Raw genomic sequence first — 22637 nt, forward strand, 5'->3', positions numbered from 1 at the left:
CTCCCAGCTTTGAATCCTTTGTCCCAAGAAGCTGATACTTCCACCCCTTTTCATTTGTTCATGTTTTCACTCAACAAGTCCAATATTGTGCATCTGTTTTGTGCTTCTGTGTTAAGGGCTGGTAGACAAAGCTGAGTAAGACATAGTTCTTGCCCCTAAATATTTGTTCATAGTCAGTGGGAAAAGGGAGGGACAAATAGAGGAACAGATTAATTATAAAACAGTGCAATCAGTGGACTAAGATAGTAAAGAATATATTGGGGAGTGGTTAGGGAAGGCTTCCTGAAGGAGGTGCTGTCCAAGAAGGGTCTATGTTTGAAGGCCAGAGGTGAGAGTAAGGCACCTGCAGGCACCACAAGCAATTCCATGTGATTGGAGCATCTAACTTCTGGCCAGTCAACCAGCCTCTAGGTGGAGGAAAAGACTGGTAGGGACTGTGTGGGTTAGGCAGGAGAACTTGAACTTTATCCTACAGGACAAATGGTAGAGAAGAATTGAGCGGAGGTCAGATTTACTAAGGTCAGATTTACCTTTCCGACAGCTCACTGGGATGGGGTTGGGTGAAGAAATGTATCTGAAGGGCTGAGATTGGAGGCTGGATGAACAGCAGTTGCAGTCCTAGGGACACAGATAGGCAAATTAGATAAACATTTTAGGAGATATGGCTGTATTGGTGGGATGGGGGTGGGGTGAAGGAGAGGGAGAATGATGGAGAATTTAAAACAAATTTCAAATATTTGTTGAAAAGATGGTTCACGGTATCAAACTTCGGTAGGTAGTGGTGCTATTATCTGAGAAAGAATGAGAGGGACAGTTTTGGGGGTAGAAAGTGAATTAGGTTATTTTTTTAAAAGATTATTTATTTGAGAGAGAGAGAGAGCACGAGAGAGAGCATGTGGGAGGAGGGGCAGAGAGAGAAAATCTCAAGTTGACTCCCCACTGAGCAGGGAGCCAGAGGTGGGGTTCAATCCTATGACCCATGAGATCACAACCAGAGCCGAAACTGTATGACCGATGAGATCACAACCAGAGCTGAAACCAGGAGTTGGAGGCTTAACCAACTGAGCCACCCAGGTTCTCCGAAAGTGAATTATTTTAGAGGTATGTTTGAAACAGTTCAGAGTGGCAGGTGGCCGTAAGGAGGGAGGTAAGGACTGAAGTTTATCAAGTGGCAGTCCCAGTGAGTGCGTGAGATTCTGCGGGGTGGGTAACCGGATAGGTAACCAGCCAGGATCCCCCAAGCCCACAGAGCCTGGCGTGGTGTAAGCAAGGTTGCCAGCGGTGGGTTCACGGCGGCAGGGGGCGCACTTGGATGCGGGGACGTGAAACAGGAGGCTGCTGAGGCTCCCAGGGTCCTGGAATAAGTTAGCTCCCAGAGTGTGCCAGGGAGACCTAGCTGAATCTGGGGTAGACCGAGGGTCTTCTGAGATCCGGCTAGCGGCTCTGATCGGGGACACGCATCTGGGCTGCCGAACCTCCCCAGTGCCCGGGCTCCATCCCCCTGCCCTAGCTCTCTGGGGGCAGGAGCATCTCTTTGATCAGATTGGAAGTCCGGAGCCCTCCCGACTCCAAATGCTCTCCCAGAGGCGCTGCCCGCCGCGTCACCAAGTAGAGAGGGCCCTTGAAGTTGACGTCCAGGAATGGGACGTAAGAGGGTGGAAGTGGTGCAAGTCAGTGGAGATGGAATGGTCAACTTTGCGTAGAGATCCCCAAGGGGACCAAGGAGAGCAGGAAGGGGAGGCAGTCTGGATGGGAGCAGACCGTCCTAGGGTACAGACAAGTCCGAAACTTCCACCTAGGGATCCCCAAAGGCCATCTTCCAGGGACCGGGCAAATGGCACCCAGGAGAGGGGTCCGTGAATCAGGAGAGCAGGGAAGAGGCACACCACGCCTGGACAGGGGTCCGGGGATCCGGGATGTGCAGACAGCGCCTGGATGGAGGACACTGGGGGCAGGTGAGCGAGGAATCAGAACACAAAGCCCGAGGCAGCCGGGGATGGCAGCGTTGCGTGGGAGAAGCAACCGAGGCGGCGGGAGCGGAACGACCCACACGCAGCCAGAGCATCGGGACGTGGTGCCCAGATCAGAGGGGAAGATGGGGACTACTTAAGCGGGCCGGAGGAGAATGGAGCGCAAGAGCCCAGCTGGGTGTCAGAAGGCGACAGGCACGCAGTCCGGAGGGTACCGGAACATCGACCGGAGGAACTTGACCCAGGTGGGGCTTCTGAGTAAGGCTCTGGAGAGACGTTGGGGCAATGCCCCCGGGGATTCCCAGCCCGGCTGTGACTCCAGCTGAAGGCGGCAGAGGAGAGGCACGACCCGCCGCTGCCCCTGCCCCCCCACCCCCCTCGCCCCAGCTCTCTTGTTTGTCTCCAAGTCCGGCCGGAACCGGCTTCTGCTCGCCGCCGGGCGGGCGGGCGGCTGCTGATTGGTCAATGCCTGTTTCCAGCCCTCACTCAGCCAATCAGCGTGCGTCAGTGTTTTCATCTCGGGTTGGAATAAAAGCGCTGGAATAAAAGGAGGCAGAAAAGGCGCCGGCCGGGCCCGATACACGCTTGTAGGAGCCGGGTGAGCTGGATCTTGGGGACCTGGGTCCTGGGCAAAGGTGCTAGGGGGACAGAAGGCGCACGAATAGGGGCATAGAGAGAAGACGTGTGACCGATGAGCCGCCAGGAAAGAGATGACGAACAGAGGACACTGCTAGGAGATGGAGGGACGGGGGTCCGCTTCCATGGGAACAGACTAAATGCCGAGGAAACAGCCCGGGAGGGGGGTCGCGCAGGTGGCTCGCGCCGCCGGTTTGAACCGGCTTCGCCTCTCCCATGCGGGGTTCGCGTGGCCGCAGCGCCTAGCGACCTAGACGGCGGCCAATGGCGCCGCAGTTTCTAGCCGTCAGGCCAATGAGCGGGCCGGGGGCGGGCCGTTCTGGACGCCGTGCGCTGATCTTGTGGTTGAAGGAACCAGCTCTGAGGAAGGGTCTGGAGTGCGGGCGGGAGGGCGCCTGTCAGGGTCCCAGGGAGTGGCAGCCCCCAGGTATGGCCCTGCCCAGGTATCCGGACCTAAGGTGCCTCTCCTGCCAGTCTCCAAGCTGTGTCAAAGCTGCGGAGAGCCAGGTTTAATTCCACGTCCCTGAGCCTGCCTTAGTCCCTCCTGTCTCCATGCCTCGGGTTACCTCGGAACCAGCCGAGGGAGAGGTCTCCCTGCCGGGCCGGGGCCGCTGTCCCGTAGCTGAGCGCAGACGCGCGAGCCCGCCGCGGACAGGCGGGCCCAGGACCCGGGCCGGGCTGGGGCTTCCTTCGCCGCGCGCACCTACCGCCTGGGCCGCGGAGGGGTGACAAGCGCCGCGCGCTGCGGCAGCGGCCCGGGTTGGCCGCACGGGCTGGGCAGGGCCGGGCGCTGACGCCGAGGTCTGTGTGCAGGTGGCTGCCGAGCCCGGAGCCGAAGCCGGAGCCGGGCCTCCGCGCCGCGCCATGGCGCCCACCCTGGCCACTGCCCATCGGCGCCGCTGGTGGATGGCCTGCACAGCCGTGGTGGAAAACCTCCTCTTCTCGGCAGTCCTCCTGGGCTGGGGCTCGCTGCTCATCATGCTCAAGTCGGAGGGCTTTTACTCGTACCTGTGTACTGAGCCAGGTGAGACGGGCGGCTCGGGCTCGGGTTCGGGGTGGTTCCCGGAGTGGGAGCTTTGGGAGAGGGCGAGACAGCCCTGAAAACCCGGCCAGCGATACCCCCTCGCTGCGCAGCACCTCCCCTTGAGCAGAAGCCCCATTTGATCCTCAGCCAGCTCTGCCGGGTACGTGTCATTGCCTCTGTTTTGTGGATGAAGAAACTGAGGCGCAGACCGATCTTCTGGCTTGCCCGAGGCCACACAGCTGACTGCGGTAGAGCCAGAATCCCCCAAGTCCAGGGTGTTCTTGCCGCCGCCTAAGGAACATTGCAGGACTCCTCTCCTTCCAGTGCGTAGCACATCACTTGTCTTACACTAAATATGTGGCTCCCTGACTGTGAGAAAGAGGAACTCCTGACTCAGTGGCTGGGGTGCAGAAAGAGAGAGGAAGTGGCTTGGCCTCCACCCCACTGAAGATTCATCTGGAATCTAGATGTGTTTTAGTCAGGCCATTATGGAGTCTCTTAAGGGCATGTCAGCTACAATTTCTTGTCTATTTTTGCTGCTTTATGATTTTCCAAAGGACATTTCCTCCCACAGGCTGTGAGAACATCCCAGTGGCCTTCTATCTGCACGCCATCGTGGAGGGAGGCAAGGCGGGTATTTAGGGAAATAACACTGGTTCTGTCCTCTGTCTTTGCCACACCATTGGTGTTGCTGAATACAGGCTGAGGATGCTTGTTTATAAGGAATCTAATCCCCACTCCTACCTTCACACACCCCCTGACCCCGTCTGAGGATCCTAATTGCTGTAGATCAGTAGATTCAGCCAAACAGTGGGACCCAAGTGGCTCCCCACCTCTACCTTCCTACCCCCTTCCTAGGTAACCTTGATAAGAAATGTTTCCTTCTGCCCTCTGCTGTCCCCAGCAGTGGCTACCTAATAGTTGAACTCTGTAATGTCTCTTCCCAGTGCCTTTGTCAGCCAGCCCCTGCGTGAGTCCCCTTAGAGGGAGATAGCCCAAGTTTGACCCTCTGAATCACACCACTGGCATGCCTTTTCCTCTTAGCATTCTAAACTGGGGGGAAGAGAAAGCATTGGACCAGCTCATGCTGCCTGTAACCCCATGTAGAGTCCTTGTTTCCCGTTCCTGATAGTCCCAGGAGATTTCTGAGTGTTTCAGTCTCTAGGGAAGCTTTGCTGGACAGGTTAAGGGCAGGAGAAACGGAGGGGATGCAGAGGTCACCTGGGAGAGGGCAGAGAGCATATCATTTATAACCTTTAGCCTTTAGCTACTCAGAAATATTTCCTAATAGCCTAAGGGTTCTTGGCAGACCTTTCCGCACATCAGCAAGAAATCTTGGGAGATGGGAGAGTCACTCAGACCTTGTTCCTTGAACAAGCTTTCTGCTTTGCCCAGGAGATGTTAGCAGATTAATGACTCTGGAAGGAGCAGTTCGGAGTGTTTGGCTCCTCCTCTCCCTCCCTCTCTCCTCCGTTTTAGATCATGACCCTTCCTGCCTCCCTCTTTGATGGATTCATTCAGGCTGCACCGAGGGTTTTAAAAACAGAGAGAAACAGCATCATCCCCAGATGAAACTTTCAGCGTCTCGTCCAGACTGAGGGACTGTTGTGGTTGATTTGGGGGGTGGGGAGGAACCTACTGTACAAGGTCAGATTCTAGGTTTTTTTCCTGAGATTGTCCACTGATTTAATTTATTTTATGGTCTTGGCAGCACTGGGGCTGGTCACTTCATTCCTGCCTCAGCCTTGGCTTCTTCCGCTGTCTGAAGGGGGAGGAGTTGCTGAGATTGTGGCGACACAGTGCTGAGCTGGTGCTGAAGCCCGTGAGAAGCTTGACCCGTCCCTCCTATAAACCAAAGTGAAGGTGAAGGGTCAGGGTGGAGGTTGAACATCAACTTCTTATCCCGTGCCTTTGCCCCTGCCTTTGATTTTGTTTTTTCTGACTACCTGGCAAACCTGCTGACCCAGCATCCTGGATGGACAGCCCTGCTGATTCCACATAGCTTATCTCTCTGGCCTCCCTGCTCCTTGCTTCTTGGAGTCCAAGTAGCCTGTTGCCTTTTGGAGGCAGGAGTCTCCTCCATGCCTTGCCTCACTGGGAGTGCTTGGAGGAGTTAGGGTCAAGGTTTCTGCTCAGGTCTAATATTTTCAAGCTTGGTGGATGGCTGACTGGCAGAGAAGCAGTTGGGCCGTTTATGGAATTTATCGTATTAGACTTGTGAAAAGCTGACTGGTTTGCAGCTGCTTGAGATGCAAATTCGTCAGCTTTTTGTTGCTTGTAGGACCTTTGCTTTGAGTTGTTCTCTCAAGAAAATTTGCCTAAGCCTGTTGAAAGGTTCTCAGAACTCATTCTTGGGACTCCAGCCAGAATCTGGCCCTGGACACGGTGTTGGGTTCCAGTGTGGTGAGGTGGGAGAACGAAAGAACCTGTTTCTCTGCTGCCTCTCAGCTCTTTCTGCCTGGCCCACCACATGAGATTGATAAGGACCCGCGCCCCGCATTTGGGCTCCGCCTCCCCAGCCCCCCCTGGTGTGGATAGGAGGCTGACTGGCTTCCCAGCCTAGGAAGTACGGGGCTTTCCCAGAACTGTGTCCTTTTGGCCTCTGGATGACCGCCATACCTACCCACTCTTGACCTCTTTCTTCATTTTCCCTGTCATCTGATGGCCTGCTTGGACAGGGCCAGGTCAGGGGGCTGTTAATCTCCTCTTCATCTAACCTACATGTCTAGTAAGCATTTATTGAGGTATTGTGCTCGGGGTGCAGTCCTGGCCCTCAGGGAGTCTGTAGTCCACCAGCATCAAACACACAGACCATATACTTCCCAAGTGGTGGTCCGGACTCCAGCGAGAGCAGTGGGGATCTGGTTCAACTTGAGTGGGAGGGCCTCTCTGATGTTTAGGCAGAAGCGTGGAGGGCAAGAGAGGTGAGTCGGGAGAGGAGGGGGCAAGAAGAGGTGGGAGGGAGCCAGGGCCCACAGGGCCTAGGAGGCCACTTGGGGAAGTTGGATTTTATTCTCAAGGCAGGAAGAAGTGACAGAGGCAGAGGAGGGTGACGATCAGATTCACCTATTAGACTCTTAGGAATTGTTGAGGTCTTGCCACACACTGGGCATGTGTGGGGTGGGAGTCGTGGCCTCTGCCTGAGGAAGTCACAATCCGGCTCATCCGTGGACACCAAGGCTGACCTGAGTGCTCTGCTCTTTTTTTTTTTTTTTTTTTTAAGATTTTATTTATTTATTTAGAGAGAGAGAATGAGAGACAGAGAGCATGAGAGGGAGGAGGGTCAGAGGGAGAAGCAGACTCCCCGCCGAGCAGGGAGCCCGATGCGGGACTCGATCCCGGGACTCCAGGATCATGACCTGAGCCGAAGGCAGTCGCTTAACCAACTGAGCCACCCAGGCACCCCGAGTGCTCTGCTCTTGACCACTGCAGTCTCTCTGCGTGTGCTGGCAGGCGAGCCTTACCCCTCACGAAACACTGCAGGAAGCTGGTCCCCTGGGCCCCGAGGGGGCAGAGGGCTGCGGTCAGGCAGGGAAGCAGAGCCAGGCCTGGTCCCCCGCACATGGGCCGAGGCTGCAGATGTGGACAGGAGACATTCCCTGCTGCTTGGAGGCCCTCTTTTTTTTAAGATTTTGTTTATTCGACAGAGAGACACAGTGAGAGAGGGAAGACAAGCAGGGGGAGTGGGAGAGGGAGAAGCAGGCTTCCCGCCGAGCAGGGAGCCCGATGCGGGGCTCGATCCCAGGACCCTGGGATCATGACCTGAGCTGAAGGCAGTCGCTCAACTGACTGAGCCACCCAGGCGCCCTGGAGGCCCTCTTTTAATGGTCTCCTCCTCATGCAAAGGCTGCTGGCTTTTGAGAGCTTTTGAAAACCCACCCTTTTACTTGTATTGCTGTGAATGTGACTGTTTCCACTAGCCCTACTCCCACCCCCCACTCCCGGGTTTATTTTGGATTAAAAAAAAAAACAAACAAACCATTCTGTAGCAGCGGGGTAAGAAGGTCTGAAGGCTGGTGCCCACAGCCTCGCAACATGTCAGAGAAAGGAGCTGGCGCCCTCAGCCTTTCCTACCAACCCTGCCTTTCTTCTTCCCATTTCATGACCCACTTTCCCTCTCCCACATCCGCTGGCCCCACCTGCCTTCGTGGTGTTGCATTAAGGTTCTGTCCAGCTTGGGTTGACTTTCAGGGAGGATCTTGGGGGCAGTCCCATTCACACTGGGCGTCATTAAGGGCCACCTGGTGCTGTCCCTGACACGGTGACAGCCTTGTGTGTCTCCGTTCCTTCCGCATATTCTCTCTGAAAGCCTCTAACCCAGGTAGTCCAGCATCAGCACAGCCTAACGGTTAAAAGCAGGAACTTAGAAGCCCAGCAGCCTGGATTCAAGTCCGGCTTCTCCATGATGTACTATCTATGAGACATCGGGCAAGCGACGTGGCTGTTCCAAAGCTCTTGGTGTGCTGGTGTGGAGTATGGGTGGGGATGAGAGAGCACTAAGTGACACGGAACGAATACCACTGAATAAGTGGCCGGCACACAGAGGCAGTCTGTGGCCACAGCTCGGGGCTAGGCTCCGGCCTACCCAGGATGGCCCGCTGACTGTCTGTGTCCTGCCTTTTGTTTGCTCTGCTTCTGAGGCTGACCTCTCACCTACATCCCCCTGTTGGACCTAGATACTGCTTCCTGTTGCCGGATAGACTAAGGATTTGGGAACGAGACAGGAGATCCTGGGGCAGGGACCATTGTCAGGGAGGTCCAGGGGCCTGCATCCTGGGTGGGTGGGTGGGGGGCTCAGTAAGCAGTCAGAGAAAGGGGGCTGCTCAGGAGTTTGGAGGAGCCTCCAGCCCAGTGCCCCTTTCTCCGTTAAGCATATGCAGCCAGTTGTTCAGCTCCCCATTCCCTTTGTTTCTCTGGGGTGGGAGGAAACCCCTCTTTGACCCAGGGATGCCAGGGGAGCCCGAGTGGGGTCATAGCACCCCCTTTTGTCCCCTACTTTCACTGTACAGATTGTGTGTGAGTCTTCTGCGAGGAGGCCTGAACAGTGCAGGCATTGTTCTCTCTTCCCGGCCCCTCAGCAGCCTCACAGCAATTCGGCACACTCTGGCCACACCAATTCCTTGCCTGTCCTCTTGGTTCACCTTCCCAGCTGGGCTGGGCCAGGCCACTCTGGCCACCCACGGAGAGGCATCTGTTTGATAAACAGGTGCAGGTGAGGTGCAGAACAGGCTGGGCTGGGGCAGGCCTGCGCTCTAGGCTGGGAGCAGAGGGGCACCCTGGGGATTGACACTTCTTTGGTGCTTATCTGTTTGTGTCTCTCCTGGCCCACAGTGGCCCAGGTGGGAGCAGAGAGGGAGGAACAGCCTGGGTGTGGCTGTGTTTGGGCATCTGCCGGATCTGTGATTATTCATGTGGGCTGTTTACTGCCAACAAAGCTGGGCTCATCAAAGATTTAGTCTCCTCTAGGAGCAAGGGACTCTCTTGCATTGCTTCATGGGCAGACAAGAGAGGCCACTGAGACTCCCTACCCCAGGCTTATCTGTTGCTGGACATCACTGCCTAGAGGCAGGCGCGCAGGGGTCAGGCAGTCCAGTTGGCAGGGATTTTAAAGAGAGAAAGCTGGAGATGCCTGGGTGGCTCAGTCGGTTGAACGTCTGTCTTCATTCGACTCAGGTCATGAACCTAGGGTCCTGGGATCGAGTCCCACATCGGGCTCCTTGCTTAGCCTGGGAGGAGACTGCTTCTCCCTCTGCCTGCTGCTCCCCCTGCTTGTGCTCACCCTCTCTATCTGACAAGCAAATAAATAAAATCTTTTCTTTAAGGTTTTGGTTTTTTTAAACAAATAGTTTATTTATTTATTTGAGAGAGAGAGAGCACGAGTGGGGAAGAGAGGGAGAAGTAGGCTCCCCCACCGAGCAAGGAGCCCGACATGGGGTTCGATCCCAGGACCCTGGGATCATGACCCCAGCCGAAGACAGACGCTTAACCGACTGAGCCACACAGGCTCCCCTAAATAAAATCTTCAAAAAAGAGAGAGAGAGAGAGAGCTGGTGGCCCAAAGTGTATATAAGTCCCTGTTCCTATGTGTAGTGGCTCCAGGATGAAAGATGGGGGACAGGGCGCCTGGGTGGCTAAGTCGGTTGAGCATCTGCCTTTGGCTCAGGTCATGATCCCAGGGTCCTGGGATCGAGCCCCATGTCGGGCTCCTTGCTCAGTGGGGGAGCCTGCTTCTTCCTCTGCCGCTCCCCCTACTTGTGCTCTCTAACTCTCTGTCAATTAAATAAATAAAATCTTAAAAAAGAAGACGGGGGACAGATACTCTTCCCTCCATTCCTGCCTCTCCTCATGAGTGCCCTCGTCTAGTTATATCTAAACAATTCAAGATGTTTCCACCGCTATCCCCAGTTATGGCAAGTCAGAGGGACTGCCTTGAGTACATTGCCTTGGGATTTATCTTCTCTCTTGTGGCGAGTACAGTCTTGGATTTAGGGGTCCAGCTCTGGGGAAACCAGGGGCGGACACCCTGGGGCCTCTACTCAGAAACAGTGCTGCCTGGCTCCATCTGTTTGTTACCTGCCCTGCTCTGGCTCCCCGCGTGCAGCCGCAGACCCCAGAACGGCCCAAGCCCTGAGTCCTTTTGTGTTCTTTAGTGCAGTCACAGGCTCCAGACCCTGTGTGGCCACAGTCAGGGTTCACAAGCCAATGATCCTGGACCCCGAGGTGCCTTTTCCACCCTTCCACTCTGACACCTGCTCTGCTTTGCTCGTATCCGCACACCAACCTGGAAACGGCCGTTGTGGTGTGGAGACCCTGTCTTCCCACTTCACGTCCAGTTCCTGTTGCTGCTGGCCGCCAGCCGTCACCTGAAACCAGAGCCAGCTTGAGGGGCGGCTCCGCCTTTGCAGAAGCTACCCCGCCGGGGATGAGCAGCGTGTGTGGGGGTTCTGACCGGGGTGCTGATGGACTCAGATGGTCCCGTTGGTCATGTGTTCTGGCTGTCAGCAGAGTGGGGCCTCTTTTAGGAAACAAAGTGGCAGGGATTGGGGTGGGGAGAGAACCCGGCTTGTGGCTCCTTAGGTTTAGTTTCTGTGGTTTCGGGAGGTTGACCTCGTGCCTTTTATCTCCTTAAATCCCCTCTGTCTTCACCTTGGTTCCATACATCCTATTTCCTTTCTTTTCTCTGCATCCTTTTGGCCATCATGATCTGATTCCATGACTTCATCGTTTTCATTCATTCAGTAAACACCCGCTGTACACCAGGACCTGGGCGAGGGGCTGGGGACATGGGCCCCCAGCCAGTGGGAGACGAGACACAAAGTCCTGCTGCACACACAGGGTTGTGGAACCCTGCCCCCAGTTCCTTTGTCCAGCTCTGCCGCCAGCCAGTTACACTATCCCAAGCCTCCCATAATAGTGATGATAATAATAGCAATGTGTAGCTGTTGTTTATTGAGCACTTTCTATGTCCGTGTGAGCTCTAGAATGTTGTCCGGATTTCCTCATGTATCTTCCACCTGACTCTAGGAGGTAGATACAACTATTATATTGTGCCATTTTACAGATAAAGAAACTGAGATAGAGTGAGATTAAGTCCTTTTTCCAAGGTTATTCAAGTAGGAAGTAGAGGAACCAAAATTGAAACCCAGAGGCCAGGTTCTGGCACCTCACCCTCAGTCGATGTGCCCCCAGCAGGGCTTGTTAGTTAGAGGTTGGCATATAGCATGATTCACCCTCAGTGCATCCTTTTCCATGACCTTGGGGCAGCCCTGGGAGGCCTGGGCAGGCCTTTGCAGACCTCAGCTTTACAGCCCTGGCGCCAGAGGGCCGCAATCGGGAGGCGGGCAGTTATCGGGAGAAAGGTGTTTCCTTGACTCTCCCAGTGTGACCTCGCATCTAATCAGAGGCTGCTGGTCTCTGGCAGGATTAGTCAGCATCTCTAACTAGCAGTGCCGGGAGAAGGAGAGGCTTCCTCTGCCGCCTTCCGGCCTGGGCTCCACCCTCCCGCCCGCGGCTGCTGCAGCACTTCGTCCTCCCTATTTTTCGTTGTCTCGGTGCTGGGTGGACTTTGGAGGGGCGATTAGAGCCGAGATTGCAGGCAGCACACGTGTGGCCACAGGGGACAGCAACACTTGACCCCAGCAGGGAAAGTAAGAAAGGTGGACCTCAACAAGTGAAAGCTAATGACTTGGGACTGTCTTATAAAAACTTCTCCAAGGGGTTCAGTGGCACAGTGTCTGGGGTGCTTGATGCTGTGAAAATACCAGGGGGAGGTAGCAGATGGCTTATATGCTTGAGAAGTTTCCAGTACCTAGTAGTGCAGGAGGTCCTCTCACTCTTCCCCTTGGTTGACCGAGGAGGACCCGGGCACCGCAGGGACACCGGCAGCTTGTCCCTCCCGGGTGGTCTAGGATCGAGCCCTGACAGACTGGCTGCTGTCTGTTTCCATGGACAGAGCTGCTGAGAAGGTTTGGGCTGGCCTGTGGCCCCAGAGCCTAGGCTGGGTCCTGAGGCGTACGCTTCTCCGGTGTAGGTTGCTCTAGAACGGGAATCCCAACCCGGGGCTCAGGCATGCTTCAAGGGACACAGGAGACCCCTGAAACCGTGGGCAAGCCTTTGCGTGCGTTTTCTGAGGAGGAGGAGCATAGCTTCCTTTATTGGATTCTCCAGAGGGTTTGCGACCTCCACAAAAGATAAAAGCCTCTGCATTATCGCTCCAAGGGGCCAAGTGGACAGCCGAGCCTGCTTGCAGTAGCCAGAGCCAGCCCTGCCATTTCCAGTGGGGTCTGAATGTGCATCTGCCCCTCTGATCTTTGGGAATCCCTGCCTCCACCCTGTGATCAAGTTTCCCTCCCTGTTCACACACAGAGACTGTCACCAACGGCACAGTGGGGGGCACAGCGGAGCCGCAGCAGGAGCACGAGGAGATAACCTGGATGAATGGCTGGCTCACCTGCAAGGCCCAGGATGAGATGCTAAACTTGGCCTTCACCGTAGGCTCCTTCCTGCTCAGTGCCATCACCCTGCCTCTGGGCATCGTCATGGACAAATATGGCCCAAGGAAGCTCAGGCTACTGGGCAGGTCAGTGCAGGGGTTGGGGGTGGGCAGGTGGCACTCCTGGGCTGAGATCCCCAGTCGGGAATCCTGGTTCCTGCGATCAGGTGCACTGTGGAGCTCCCTAAATGCTCAGAACCCAGAGCGGGGTTCCTGTCCATTCTGCCACCCGCTTAGTAGGACTGTGACCCCTGCCGTGTGCCAGTGCTGTATAAAACAGGCTCAGGGCCCCAGGCCCGCCTGGGCAGGCTTGCAGCTGCTTGCCGTTAAGAACACTGGTTTCCACAGTCTTTTTTTTCTTTTTTTTTTAAGATTTTATTTATTTATTTGACAGAGAGACACAGCGAGAGAGGGAACACAAGCAGGGGGAGTGGGAGAGGGAGAAGCAGGCCTCCTGTGGAGCAGGGAGCCTGATGCGGGGCTCGATCCCAGGACCCCGGGATCATGACCTGAGCCGAAGGCAGTCGCTCAACCGACTGAGCCACCCAGGCGCCCTCCACAGTCTTTTTGACCTTATACCTCCCTCAGAAAAAAAGGTTGTGAACACGTACCTCCATTATAAGCATGGAATTATCAGTCACATACACATCTGCCATTCTTAATGTTCTATGTGCTTTATAACGCATGTACCAAAAAAAGGTCAGTTAAAGTGGCTAAGATTAAAAATGATAAAATGGAAGTGCTGCTCCTTCTGCTACTCCCAGCACTGCAGTGAATCATCCTGCGCTCCTCCCGAGGTACGTGTCCCTGGTCTTAAAGCTCCAGGCTGCCACACTCGGAGTCCGTCCACCAAGCAGCTGGTCCTCTCAGGCCACGGTCCTCCCCAAACCAGTTCCCCTGGGAATGATCATCCGCAGGGCAGTGGTTTGCCATGGGTGAGACCCGTGACCGTGAAGGGAACGGGTGGAGGATCAGTCTCATCCATTCTTTGGAGCTTAAGAGGCCTTTGTCCTCAGGATGGAGCTAAGCAGAGAGGATTCCAAAGCCGCCACTCATCTCCCTCATGCCCAGTGGGGTTCTGTCACTCGCCCGGCAGAGAGGGCGTAGGAACCTGGGGAAAGGATCGTGCCCTCTCGCTTCAGAGCCGTGGCCTCTCCAGTCTGAGGATGGGAGGAGACGGTGCAGTGTGGTGTTTACCGGATCTGCCTTTGGGCCTTGAATTCTAGCTTAGACACCTGCTAGCTAGGAGACTTTTGAGAATGTGTGTCTTTTTTTTCTTTGTTTTTTTTATTTTCTTCATCAATAAAATGGAGCCAATTATACTCCTTAGAATTGTTAAGTGAGAGAATGTATGTGAATTTTCTGAAGGCCTCTGACCGATAGTAAATACTTCCAAAGAATACTATTAACCAGAACAATTATACTAAATAATGTACTATTTCTGCTTGTTTTTAGTGCCTGCTTTGCTGTCTCCTGCTTGCTGATTGCATATGGAGCGAGTAACCCAAACTGTGAGTATGCTTTTCCTCTACCTTTTTGTTAGGGGCTGGGGAGAGAGTGCCCAGAGGTGCTCCCAGGCCCACCTGCTCTAAAAAGCCGTGCCAGGCCTGGTGCTCACTGCTCAAGTTAGAGGGCATGCCTGTTAGCCTTCACCCAGTTACTTGTGTTAAATGGGTGGCTTGGTAAGCCAGCAGTCACTCCGGACCGACGTCTGAGAGAAGCTCCTCGGGTGTATGGTAGTCCCATCCCAGCACCAAGCCAGGCCGGTCCCCGATGGCCAAGCTGATGGCTAAGCTGAGATGAGTTCTAAGAACCAGGCCAGCTGAGGGGTCTGTGCGTAAGTTGGGAGCTGAGTCCCCTGAGGCAGCCCAGGCCAGCACTGTAAAGATGGCTTAGAAGCTGGAGCGCCTGGCTGGTGCAATTGGAAGAGCATGCGACCCTTGATCTCGGGTCGTGAGTTCGAGCCCCACGCTGGGCGTGGAGCCTACTTTAAAAAAAAAAGTGGGGGGGCGCCTGGGTGGTTCAGTCGTTAAGCGTCTGCCTTCGGCTTGGGTTGTGATCCTGGGATCAAGCCCCGCATCGGGCTCCCTGCTCAGCGGGGAGCCGGCTTCTCCCTCTCCCTCTGCCTGCTGCTTCCCCTGCTTGTGCGCGCGCTCTCTCTCTCTGTGTCAAATAAATAAATAAAATCTTTAAAAAAATTAAAAAAAAAAGGCTTAGAATCCAACTGGTATCCAAGCCTGTTCAGTGGAGCTATTACTTCAAGGACTTTCAGAACAAACACCAAAATCTTAGCTGGGCTCATCCACTAACTTTTGAGCACCTGTATTTTTGGTTTCAGTGAAGCAGCTTCTTTAGGCCTCTGGCGTGCTGCTAGGGTTAGTGGACAAAGAGGGGTGGGGATACACCGTTGGCAGGAGCCCAAGCTCTGTAAAATAGGCTAGAGGGGCTTGGTGAGGAAGAGGCTGTTGCAGCTCCCCAGGGGTCCGTCACTAACCCCAGATGGCTTGTCATCCATTCCGCTTGCTCCCTGCGAGGCGCTGGGCCAGGCCCTCGCCTCCCTGAAGCTCAGCTGTGGTTCCCCGATTATGAGCTCTCTGTTTCCTTACAGCTCTCTCTGTGCTCATCTTCGTTTCCCTGGCTCTGAATGGCTTTGGTGGGATGTGCATGACTTTCACCTCATTAACAGTAAGTATTGATTTTTTAAAGATCTCTCGTTCAGTCATCACTCTGTGAGTTTGAGGCAGCTTTTGTTGGCTTCAGTTTCCTTGCCTTCCACCTGCCTACCTATGCCTGGACCTCCTAAGCAGGAGAGGGCTGCTGGGGATGAAGTGGCCTGGCAGCAAAGCCAGTCATGGCCTCCTGGGCTGGGGAGGTCCTGTAGGTAGGTCTGAAGGCAGCCAACCATGGCTCTCAGAGCAGGCCGAGCCCTTGCCTGCTGACCTTGCCTTAGGTGCTGAGGAAGCCAGCTCACGAGCTGTGTGCCCAGAGAAGACAGGAGCCGAGAGAAAAAGGTTGCCACCCACGTTCTTTTCTCTCATTTTCTTTTCTTTTCTTTTTTTTTTTTTAAAGATTTTATTTATTTATTTGAGACAGAGAGAATGAGAGACAGAGAGCATGAGAGGGAGGAGGGTCAGAGGGAGAAGCAGACTCCGTGCTGAGCAGGGAGCCCGATGCGGGACTCGATCCCGGGACTCCAGGATCATGACCTGAGCCGAAGGCAGTCGCTTAACCAACTGAGCCACCCAGGCGCCCTCTTTTCTCTCATTTTCCACGGCAGCTCTGGCTAACAGTGCAACCTAAAAACAACCCTCCCTTGGAATCTCCCCACCCCGAACTGTTGCCTTTGTCCAGAATGGAATGAAAAACTCAGGGGCGTACATGGCTGCCTCTCTTCTTGGTTTTCTAAATGCCAGCATACAGAGAGCCACCCTGGGGTGGGAGATGTTTTCTTGGGATGCTTGAGTGCCCCCTTATCTATAGCAGCAGAATACCACAGAACGTGCTTCTTTGTGAGGTGAGAGAGGTTGTTGGAAGAAAGGAAGTCAAAGAAGGCCAAAAATGTCTCCCCTAGGAGGAAGAAGGGAACTCTCTGCAGGCTGGCCCTTCAGAGCTGGCCAGTGGGAAAGAAGTGAGAATACTAATTCAGAGAGATTTCTGTCTGACAGGAAAGTCTGGCTTGCCTCAGTTTCCCTGTGAGAAGGTTTTTATGACACAGTACCTGCCATCGCCATTTGCAGGGCGCTCCGGTCTCTTCCACTAATGAGTCAGGAGTCCTGCTGTTGAGGGGCTCTTGCTTGGCTTTGAGGGAGCTCTGGGGCTGCTGGTCTTCTCGGAAGGAGCTTGAAGAGGTGCTGGCGTCTGCGTGACCCCCTGCCTGCAGTCTAAGAGCCTGCGGCCAGGGCCAGTGCCTCTTCTTTTCCCCCTTCCTATGCTTTGCCTGGTTAACTTTGTCCCGGTGGGAAGGGGTGACTGTCTGGTGGAAGCCCATGGAAATGGAGAGTTCAGAGAAGTCTGTGTTAGGGGAGAAAGGCACAGCCGGGGCTGTGTATGTGGTATGCTTGGGCTGTAGGTGACACGTAGGTATGGGTGACAATGGGTGTGACTGACACGCACAAATCTGGGAACTCTGGCTGCCTTGTCCTCTGTGATTTGAGGAAGATTGACTTGGTACTCTTTTGTGCATTTTTACTTCTATTTTTTTAACCAGGTAGATTTCTTTTTTATATTTATTTTTATTTTTATTTTTTTTAAAGATTTTATTTATTTATTTGACAGAGAGAGACATAGCGAGAGAGGGAACACAAGCAGGGGGAGTGGGAGAGGGAGAAGCAGGCTTCCCGCAGAGCAGGGAGCCCAATGCGGGGCTCGATCCCAGGACCCTGGGATCATGACCTGAGCCGAAGGCAGACGCTTAACGACTGAGCCACCCAGGCGCCCCTAGATTTCTTTTTTAAACAGCTGTATCCCCCTCCCTCTCAAATTCTCAGGGGAAAACAGATGTCAAAACTGTAAGAAATATTTTAGAACTATCCAAAGTACACAAATCCCACTAAGTTGTGTAAATTTTGTGAAACAAAAGTCATGGTTCTGTTTGTTCTTTGACAGCGTGAAAATGCTTTCATCAAAATGAAAATTAAAATCCTGGCATCATCCCCATTATTTTAGTCATGCTGTGCCTATGTTGTGGTAGTTCTGAATTTTGGGATAAAAAAGAGATGGGTCTTGAATGTCAGGAGTTTATGCTCTGAGATGCAGAAGGATGCTTTATTGTAATAAAGCACAAGACAAATGGGTAAAAACCACCACACCATGAACCACCTTAAAGAAAGCCTGTGGGTGTGGAGGGCACCTGGGTGGCTCAGTCTGTTGAGCGTCCAACTCTTGATTTTGGCTCAGGTCATGATCTCATGGTCCTGGGATCTGGGATCGAGCCCCATGTCGGGGCTCCACACTCAGCCTAGGGTCTGTCTGTCTTCCTCTCTCTCTGCCCCTCCCCCCGCTCGCTTGTGACTCTTGATCTCCTGGTTGAGTTCAAGCCTCACGTTGGGTATAGAGACTACTTAAAAAAAAAAAAAAAGAAAAGAAAGAAAGCCTTTAAAATGAGCTTATAGTTGTTATCAAGGAACATTTAGGGGAGGCTAGCAGGCCTATGAGGATTTGTTTTCTGGATTTTTTTTTATGATTATAAACAAAAATGTTTTTATTTTAAGAAGTCAATATTTTAGGAATATAAAGTATAGACTGTAAAATTCTATAAGCACACCTTCATCAGTTTAGAATATATCTCTTCAGTATTAAAAAAAAATCTGCACATACCAATGTTATTCTTTTTTGAAAAAAGGCTGTTACAGCTTGCCTTTTTCACTTACTTCTTTCACATGTTTTTCTGCCGGTACTTAGAAATCTACCTTATTATTTTAAACTCTAGAGCTCTACCCCATTATGAAACAGTTTTATGTTATTCTATAATATAGATGTACCATAATTTATTTAACGAGTTTCCTCCTCATGGACACTTGGGTTGGTTTCCAGTCTTTCTGATTTATGATGATGCTAGAGGGAACACACCCCTGTATATACCTTTCTGTAAAATAAATTCCTGGAAGTGGGATTGCTGGCCTTCCCCATAGGTTCCATCCTGATACTATTGTACCAGCATGGATGAGAGTGGCCCTTTCTCCACACCCCTTCCCCAGACCCTGTTATTAGTCTTTTAAATATTACCCAATCTGGTGAAAATGATATACCATGATTTTTTAACATTTTTAAAAAAGATTTTATTTATTTATTTGACAGAGAGAGAGTGCAAGTAGGCAGAGAGGCAGGCAGAGGAAGAGGGAGAAGCAGACTCCCCGCAGAGCAGGGAGCCCAATGTGGGGCTCGATCCCAGGACCCTGAGATCATGACCTGAGCCGAAGGCAGACACTTAACTGACTGAGCCACCCAGGCGTCCCTGTATACCATGATTTTAAGAAAAATTTTCTTTAATTGTTTGTGAGACAGAGCATCTTTCTACCTCTTTTTTGTGGTCATTTGTATTCTGTGACTTGTTTCTTTGTGCGATTTGTCAGTTTTTTCTCCAGGGTTGTTTATCTTTTTTTTTTTTTTTTAAGTGTTTTATAAGAGCTCTTTCATATATGTAAAAAAGTTAACTCTCTTTCTGATTGAGCAAGGGATCTTACCCTAGGGTTTTTAGGCCTCTGGGTGATCATGAATAAGCTTAAGGAAGGCTGTACTTCCCTTGAGATTGTATGCAAGCAAACTGTGTGTGTGCAGGTGCATTTTTCTGCGCAAGTGTCTGTTGCTTTCATCAACCTCTAATAGGTCTGTGTGAAGGTCAAAAGTACTGCAGCAGGAGCATTCCTGTTAGCTCCTCGCTGTCCCACTGGAGTCAAAGGTACACAGGATACACAGTGACCAGGCAAGAAAACCATTTGATCGTTAGCCTCAAGGGTTGGGTTAGCAGAGATCTGTTTAAGGGAGGCTGGTGGTTTGTCTCCTAAGGTCTCCCTTCTTGGGTCTAGAGCAGGGGTTAGCAAACTGCTGCCCCCAGGCCAAATCCAGACCACTGGTAGGTGTGGGGCGACCCGAGCGGGTGGAGGCCAGTGGCGCCGGCAGTGGAAGAATTCACCCCAGGCAGCACGAAGGACGCAGAAGTTTATTGAATACAAGGAAGCAGCTGGGCAGGACAGCGAGGGAGAGACTGTCTGCCAGGAGGCAGTGCTGGGGGGCTGTGGCTCGGGTGGGGAGTGAGGCGGTATGGGAATGTGTGGAATTTTCCATCTTTGGTACCGGGACACGGTTGCAAGGGGCCCGTTGGTGAGCTAGGGCTCGCGGCTGTTGGGAGGCCGCTCGGCGGACGACTGTGTCTGCACTCAGCCCGGCGGTCACCGCCGATAGAGCCTGAGAGGTCTGTCCTCGCGGGTGATCCTTGCTCCCCGCACAGCCCTTCTACCCCACTCGGCTTCCAGGGCTCCCACCTGCTGCCGCCGCAGTTGCGGGAGGGTGCGGATTGTGAACAAAGTTTCGTTTTTTGTATTTTTTTGTCTTTTTCAAAGATTTTATCCATTTATTTGAGAAAGAGAGAGCACAAGTGGGGGGGGGGCAAAGGCAGAGGGAGAAGCAGACCCCCTGCCGAGCAGGGAGCCAGACGCAGGACTCGATCCCAGGATCCCGAGATCCTGACCTGAGCCGGAGGCAGACGCTTCACCGCCTGAGCCCCCCGGCGCCCCAGTAACCAGAGTTCTACTGGAACACAGCTGTGCCTGCTGTTGACTGCCGCTGCCTCTGTGCTGTGGGGCAGAGTGAGGTGGCTGTGCAGACCGTACGGCCGGCAAGACCTAACATACGTGCCATCTGACGCCTCACAGCCTTTGGTCTAGAGGGGCCAAGAAGCGGCTCAGTTACTGTTCCCTGACACCCACGCCCTCACCCCCATCCTGCTGACCCCCCGTTCTGTGTACGTGGGCCAACTCCCTAAGCACTTTCTAAGTCATTTTCCCCCTCCGCCACTGCCCCTGGCCTGAGGGACCTCAGTGGGCGTTCTCCTGTCCAGTGCTGTCTCAGATGAGGGCTCGCATGGCTCTCTTTTCCAGAATAGACCCCAAAAGGGGAATGAGAAGCCGGAGCTCTTGGGCAACGTTTTAGGGCCGGCCGAGGCTTCTGCTGAGCAGAACTTTAAAAAGCAGAACTGTCAGGATCGGCTCCCAAAGACGCCGAGCTAGCAGCACAATGGCACTTTCTGTTTGTGTCTCCCACCCATGCTCTAATTTGGGGGACAAAGGAGTCTTCAGGGTTGCCTTTAGGAGCCTCCTAAATCAAATCTCCTACAACTTCTTTGGGGCCTTGGATAATCACTCTGTGATAACCTGGGAATCTGGGGGAATGTGTTGCCATGGAAACCTTAATTTGGGGACTTTCTGAGGTTTTTTTTTTTTTTTAAGATTTTATTTATTTATTTGAGAGAGAGCATGAGAAGGGGGAGGGTCAGAGGGAGAAGCAGACTCCCCGCAGAGCAGGGAGCCTGATGCAGGATTCGATCCCAGGACTCCGGGATCATGACCTGAGCCGAAGGTAGTCGCTTAAATGACTGAGCCACCCAGGTGCCCCCGACTTTCTGAGATCTAAGGAGGTTTGTGTTGCATGGGCTGTGGTATAAATAAAAGTGACCAGGGGCTGTGAGCTGTCACCCCACTGGTGGAGAGGGGGCCTCAGGTTGGCAAAATGCCTTTTCCCCACAGACCGGGGCGAGATGGCCAATAGAGCCTGAGAGGTCTGTACTTGTGGGTGACCCTTGCCCCTAGAGTGGAGGCTCAGAGGGGCAAGACTGGATCCCATGCCTGGTGGGTTGCCTGACAGCCAGGTGGCTTTCCCCCAGGTCCCCGCCGCAGAGTGTCTGAGCTGGGCCATGTGACAGCCTCAGAGGAGGAGGGTGACGGGTCACTCCATGGGAACAGAGCACTCCCTGAGGTGCAGAGCCTCAGCTTCCCCGCTGACATCTGGACAGCACTCTGGTCTGTTTGCCCAATGTCTAACGTTTGTACAACCCTTTAAGTCGCTTCATTGGCTGGAGTGTAAATACCGGCCGGCGGCTGAGGCGGCGTCTTTGGGCCCGCCACCCTGCGATCCGGGGCCTGGGGTTGCTTAGAAATGGGAGTAGATGGCAGCCAACACTGTGGACGGATCTTTTCCACTTCATTACTCTGCACCCCCGCCCCCCCGCCGTGTGGGCGGGACAGGGGGTTCTGGGCTGGAAACCTCCCGGAGAAGTGGTTACAAAATGTTGGCAGGGTCCTCAATGAAAAATTTCTCTGTGGACTTTTCCTATTTGACTCACTGAAGTCTGACTTTAAATCTGAGGAGGAAATGATCCCATGGGAGTCCCAACTGTTTGATGAAAACAAAATAAATAGCCTTCTTCAAATACTGACAAGAGGTGAAGGAAAAGAATCGGGGTACAGCAAGGAAGTGCATGCCCCCTGGTTGGGGGGTGGGAATTTTGCATTTCTGCTCGGCTGACCCATTTCTACAACCAGGAGAAAATCCCCACAGCACCCCAACCAGCCCTCTGGGAGCCTAGGTGCCAGGTGAGCACGATTCCAATGCCTGGAGCCAGTTCTGTCTTTTTGTTTCTCTCCTGTGCCTTAAGAACCCAAAATAGCCAGCTGATCGCCACTGACCTGGGAAGAATTTGCCCATCGGAAGTTCTGCCTTGTGAGTTTGCTTCACCATGTGACGTGTCCAGGGGTGAACAGAAAGTGTAGTGGAGGCATGAGCGGGCTGGCCCTGGCTGGGGAGGCAAATGAGGTACGGGAGTGGAGTCCCTCCTCCCCACCCCTCCAGCAGTGAAGCGGAAAGGTGACCACAGGACCTTTTCCTGGCAATGTGTGCTTGGAGCTGCCGGTTGTTTGGGGTTAGGAAATAGCCGAGCTTTGCTGAGTCTGCTTGTCCAGACCGGTACCTGGATCCCAGCCTACACAGGTTGTACAGAGCTCTGGGTGTGTACACCGGCCACCTTTGGACAAGGCTCACCTCTGGAAGGGGCCTTGTGGGCTTTCCCTGAGGCCCAGGGTGGGCCCCCAGCTGGTGGGCTTGGGAGACCGGGGATTTGCAAAGTCAGTGTGAGGGGCGACACAGTGGCCCTTCTGTCCCTGCCTGCCAGCCAAGGCCCGTCTTGGGGGCCCGTGAGTAGAGAGGCATCTTAGAGAGGGTCCTCCAAGGAGGCCAGCCTGTCGTCCCCATCCTGGAGCCCAGGCCTCTGGGTCCCTTGTCCAGGAGCCCTGTTCCGTGGCCAGGACTCCGGGGTGGCGAGGGGGGAGGCGGGTGCTGCCTGCAGCTGCTGTTTTCCCCTCTGGGGAGGTCACACAGCCAGGGCCTGTTTACAGGGCCGCCAAGGGGCTGAGAATGAGTCACCACTGTATCCCCGAGCGAGCAAGGCCGGCTTGGAGGCCGGGTTCTGCCCTGCAAGCCTGTTCCAGCGCTGGCCCATGCAGAGGCAGCAGAAGAGGCTAGGGGA

The 22637-nt window shown here is 53.7% G+C and overlaps 1 protein-coding gene across 6 annotated transcripts in view; it reads left to right on the forward strand.

The window, feature by feature from the left end:
• Window positions 1-2470: 2470 nt before the first annotated feature.
• Window positions 2471-22637, forward strand: part of SLC43A2 (solute carrier family 43 member 2) — a 39043-nt gene continuing 18876 nt past the window's right edge. The window contains exons 1-5 of one of the 6 annotated variants that reach the window (XM_035027581.1): window positions 2471-2568; window positions 3420-3630; window positions 12496-12709; window positions 14078-14133; window positions 15231-15307. In XM_035027581.1, the coding sequence (XP_034883472.1) occupies window positions 3471-3630; window positions 12496-12709; window positions 14078-14133; window positions 15231-15307 (507 nt within the window). In that variant the 5' untranslated portion in view covers window positions 2471-2568; window positions 3420-3470. Of the gene's footprint in view, window positions 2569-2874; window positions 3631-5341; window positions 5494-11654; window positions 11778-12495; window positions 12710-14077; window positions 14134-15230; window positions 15308-22637 lie in introns of those variants that run through there. The other 5 variants (XM_035027583.1, XM_035027585.1, XM_035027582.1 and 2 more) reach the window with 5 other exon arrangements.

This window comes from Mirounga leonina, unplaced genomic scaffold (genome assembly GCF_011800145.1).
Source record: "Mirounga leonina isolate KUSES-001 unplaced genomic scaffold, KU_Mleo_1.0 Mir_200, whole genome shotgun sequence".
In the NCBI taxonomy this organism is placed as follows: Eukaryota; Metazoa; Chordata; class Mammalia; order Carnivora; family Phocidae; genus Mirounga; species Mirounga leonina.